The 4366-nt window shown below is 40.5% G+C and overlaps 1 protein-coding gene across 1 annotated transcript in view; it reads right to left on the minus strand.

Annotated features, from left to right (window-relative positions):
- Positions 1-1489: 1489 nt before the first annotated feature.
- Positions 1490-4366, minus strand: part of LOC109464799 (microfibril-associated glycoprotein 4-like) — a 16098-nt gene continuing 13221 nt past the window's right edge. Inside the window, exon 4 of the mRNA XM_019761874.1 lies at positions 1490-2313. Coding sequence (XP_019617433.1) covers positions 1490-2313 — 824 coding nt within the window. The remainder of the gene's footprint in view (positions 2314-4366) is intronic.

Below are 4366 nucleotides of genomic sequence, written 5' to 3' on the forward strand. Positions count from 1 at the left end.
AGCCCTCTTCTTTTGTAGTCATTTATTTAATCACTTAATTGAAAGGAATAACATTTTGTTGCATATATTTTTATTTTCATTATTATTTGTGTCAGTCAAATATTTGTTTACTGGTTTGTTACTTTAATTTTCCATTTATTGGAAAGTACATCAATTATAACTTCTTTTTCAGACATATTATTTCTATTATTTAACTTATGATATCCAATGCACTTTTATTTCTGTATGCTGATTTTATTTCAAGTTTTTCATAATTTCAGCAGAAGTTTTATTTATTATCATTCTTGCTAAAAGTAATTATTGTTGTCATTTTATCTTATGTTGCTGGACTCTAGAAAGAATAGTATAGAATTTACCATACTAATGGAGATCTCAATAAACAAAAAAAATCAATCTAGATGCCTGGTTAATAACTTTTAAGATAAAATTGTCAATCTAGAGTATGATGAGCTTCTTGAGTGGTGTGTGTAGTTGTAAACTGACCAAACCTAGCTGCAGATTTAGGAAAATACAATATTTCTCTTTTACTCTGCAACACCGTCGTAGTAGTCGCTACCCGGCAGAGACTCTCCCTAACCTTGATTTCGCGGATGATATTGCTCTGATCTTCTCAAGGACACAATACAACTTGCACAGGAGCTGCTCTACAAAGTATAACCGCATGTCAAGCCATTGTGCTGTATCTCAATACATCAAAAACTAAATTCATTCATTAAAATCCCACATCCTCAGAACAACTCTGTACTTCTGACGGCTTCAGATATTTGGGGGGGGGGGCAGATTTCAAATATGACATGGAGGTTAGAATTGGGCAGGCATGGAGTGTCATACATTCTCTTCAAAAGAGTCTGGATATCACGGGTCAGGGAGGAAACAAAAACCAAAGTGTTTCAAGCTTGTGTTGTTTCAATTTTGTTATACGGCTGCGAGTCGTAGACTATGAATGCTTCGCAGGTCAGAAAGCTAGATGAGATCTTCACCAAGATGCTACAGGTCATACAGAACAAACCTTGATGGAAATTTACAACTAATAAGCAACTCTACGGCTCCCTTCCACCAATCTCTACAGTAGTCAAGCGACATAGGTTAAGCCTAGCCGGCCATGTTACTCGGCATGGCGAACCGGGTGGAAAACTGCTTCTTTGGTTTCCGGAAGAGAAGAGGAGAAGAGACCGTCTATACTCTACACTGAAGGACATTATAAAGTTAGAGACTGGGCTGTATGGAAAAAAACTTGTAGAAATAATGTACGGTAGAAAACGCTGGAAGCTGAACTATATAAATGCTTCAACTCTCCAAGTACTAGTATGATTATGTGTGTATGTATGTATGTATGTATGTGTAAATTTTCTCTACCGAGATAACCAAATAAGTAGGTTTAAAGACTTCAGCTATTTAAAGAAAGTGGATACAGAGTTAGTGCAAGGCTTTGGTCTTTTTTTTTAAAGTTTGAATCCTCGACCTGTCAGCTGGGTTAGTGTCTGGCAACTTACGTTTTAAAGTTGGCAGGACGGATCATCATTGTGGACTTTTTCAGATAGTACCTATAGCGGCCTTCAAACTGGTACCAATAGATACCATAGCCACTGTAACCGGTACGGTCAGAGGGGCGCAGGTACGGGCCGTTCAGGGCAGACCAAGCGCAGTTCTTGTACCACCACCCTCCCGTATAGGCATCGCTTACAGCACAGGACCTGGACTTTGCATCACGGTCTACATCCCTAGCACTGAAGGCCTGACCGGAGAGGTAACCATCAGATGACGAGGACGATAAGTCGAACCCATCCCCAGCGGTCCCACTGTACCCACTAACAGAAAGGCGATAGTTGGAACTACTCCCCACCGAGAATGACGAATACTTTGCGTACTTGACCACACTATTCCAATCTTCCAACTGTACGTACAGCGTATACGTGTGCTGGTTGGTCAAACGGTACATGTTCTCCAAACCCAACCACTGCTCCCCATTGGATGACCCAAACCCGTACCTATAGTCGTCATAAGGTCGGTTAAAGTCGATAGACCCGTCAAACCTCCTCTGTATGACCGTCCACCCTCCCCCATCTGTGGTCTGATCACAGTATACAGTGATAGGGCTGGACAGACCTACAGGTTGTATTTTGTGTACACCACTAGACACGGTATGATACAGAGTTAGGGCTGTGTGGATCTCAGAGCAGTCGGAAAAGTAATTTCCGCGCTTGCTTAAGGCCGGTGAAGCCGGGTCGGTGTGAGTTGGCTGGCCGTTCACATTGTCTGGCTGCTCGGGCTGGTCGTTGTCGGTTTGGTCCTCAATCTCACGAGACAGCAATTCTGTAAGAAAACAACACTTAAGTCAGAAGACAGAGGGAATGAAAAAAGTTTACATGTAGAAACAGAAGTATCGTTCTAGCCTCCAGTGTAGGGTTCTATAGCAATGATAATTTTCAGTCATTCCATATATGGAGCGCCAAAGTCCGGGGGTATGTTCCCCCTGAAAAAAAAAAGAAAAATAGACCCTCTGAAACGCTATCTCATGAATCTTGACAGGCAAATTTTTGCGTGTAGACTCCAGTGTATTCACATGCACCGTTGTAGGAAATAAGAGAAAATTTAATAAAACTCGAAAAACTGTAATCATTAAGTTAAAACTTTATACAAAAAAATTAATGTGTAGTTCCTTACTTTTTATCAAATCAAAGATCTGGCCGTCCTCACTGTCTGGTTGCTCGGGGTTTTCGTTGTCGCCTTGGTCATATGTCTCCCGAGCAAGCAGCGATTCTGTAAGAAAATAATGCGTTGACTGTCACTTTTATTAAAACAGTAAAAGTATAAATAAAAGTCTGGTTCCATGCCCCAGTTCATGTACGTTCATAGGAACATGGGAATTCGAGACAATCTTATAGAAAAACAAAAGAAAAAAATGATTCTTAGACTAGAACACTAACTAATCGGTAACACCAATCGAATCAAACATCTACTATGACCACATACGGTGAGCTTGAATTGAACAGATAACTAGAAAAATGGAAGATATCGCTCCCAATCAAATATAGTGCCAATAGCACGAATACTTTTCTGCAACACACAAACATATAGATGAATGATAATAACAGTATATCTATTTTGACACTCTTAGAATAAAATTATATATCCGACAACTGAAACAATCCATTGGACTAAAGTGCAACATACCACAGGTAGAGGGGTCGAGATACTTGAGGTCGTCTTCTGCAGCTCTGCACAGGTCATTCGCCGGAGAGGTGTCGTTGGGGTTGGACTTGGTCAGATCTGCACGAAGAAAGCCATTTTATTAGAGATCTTGAGTCCTTGCCGGGTTCACAAGTTGGCCGCCGCCATGCCTTTGCAATGATGTAATCACGAAGTTCTTAAGACTCAGGTCAACGTTCGACTTTCTATTCTTGGCGCTTCTGGTCCGACTGTGGAAATTTGTGAAAGTTTACCCGCTTGTCTTTCCTATTCCGACTGTTGTTATGATTGCAAATTACACAGGTCGGCATGATGGAGAAGAAAGAGATAGTAAAAGCAACTAAAAGTCAGAGAAATGAAAGAAGACAGCGTTTGATGCAATTCAATCTGGGTACTTTCTCTGTCTTCTTGTATTTCTCTGTCCTGGAGTTGTTTTTACTATCTCTTTCTTCTCCATCATGCCTACCTGTGTAATTTGCAATAACAACATTCGGAATACCAATGACACGCTGCTAATCTTTCACCGATTTTCACCGTCGGACGAGAAGCGCCAAGATCTAGAATGAATATTCTAACGTTGACCAGGTTCTCAAGATCTTCGCAATTACGTCATTGCGAAGGTATGGCGGCGGCCAACTTATGAACGAAAACCGCCGGAAGCGCTCTAAAATACGATGGACTCACGAACTAAGTGCAGAAAGCACTTTTCAGACATACCTTGGCGTAATAACAGATTTTATGGAACCTTTTATGTGCCTTTTAAAGTAAAAATTTACGACATAAAACAGTTGCATTTTAGACTTGACTGAAATACTGACCCAAGCGATGAAACAACGATAGCATGATGATAAAAAAACCCTTAAAATTGCTAAATGATAAATAGTACTCAACACCCACCGGTGTCCTGGCATGATTCCCTGATTTTACACAGTATCTGGTGTTTTGTGTCCTGCGATGTTCCACAGACGGAGCAGACAGCAGTGATGAGTAGGATCAGGTACAGCATCATGGCGGCGGTCTGGCTGGTCGGCAGTCTGGATACAAACCTGCAGAAGAATCGTATAAATAAACCTTGCGCACATCTGCCAGCATTTACAACCCACTTTAGACAGAAACATCTTAGAATAGAAATATATATATATATATATATATAGTATATATTATATATATATATTAC

Source organism: Branchiostoma belcheri, unplaced genomic scaffold (assembly GCF_001625305.1).
Source record: "Branchiostoma belcheri isolate BF01 breed outbred unplaced genomic scaffold, Haploidv18h27 scaffold140, whole genome shotgun sequence".
Lineage (NCBI taxonomy): Eukaryota > Metazoa > Chordata > Leptocardii > Amphioxiformes > Branchiostomatidae > Branchiostoma > Branchiostoma belcheri.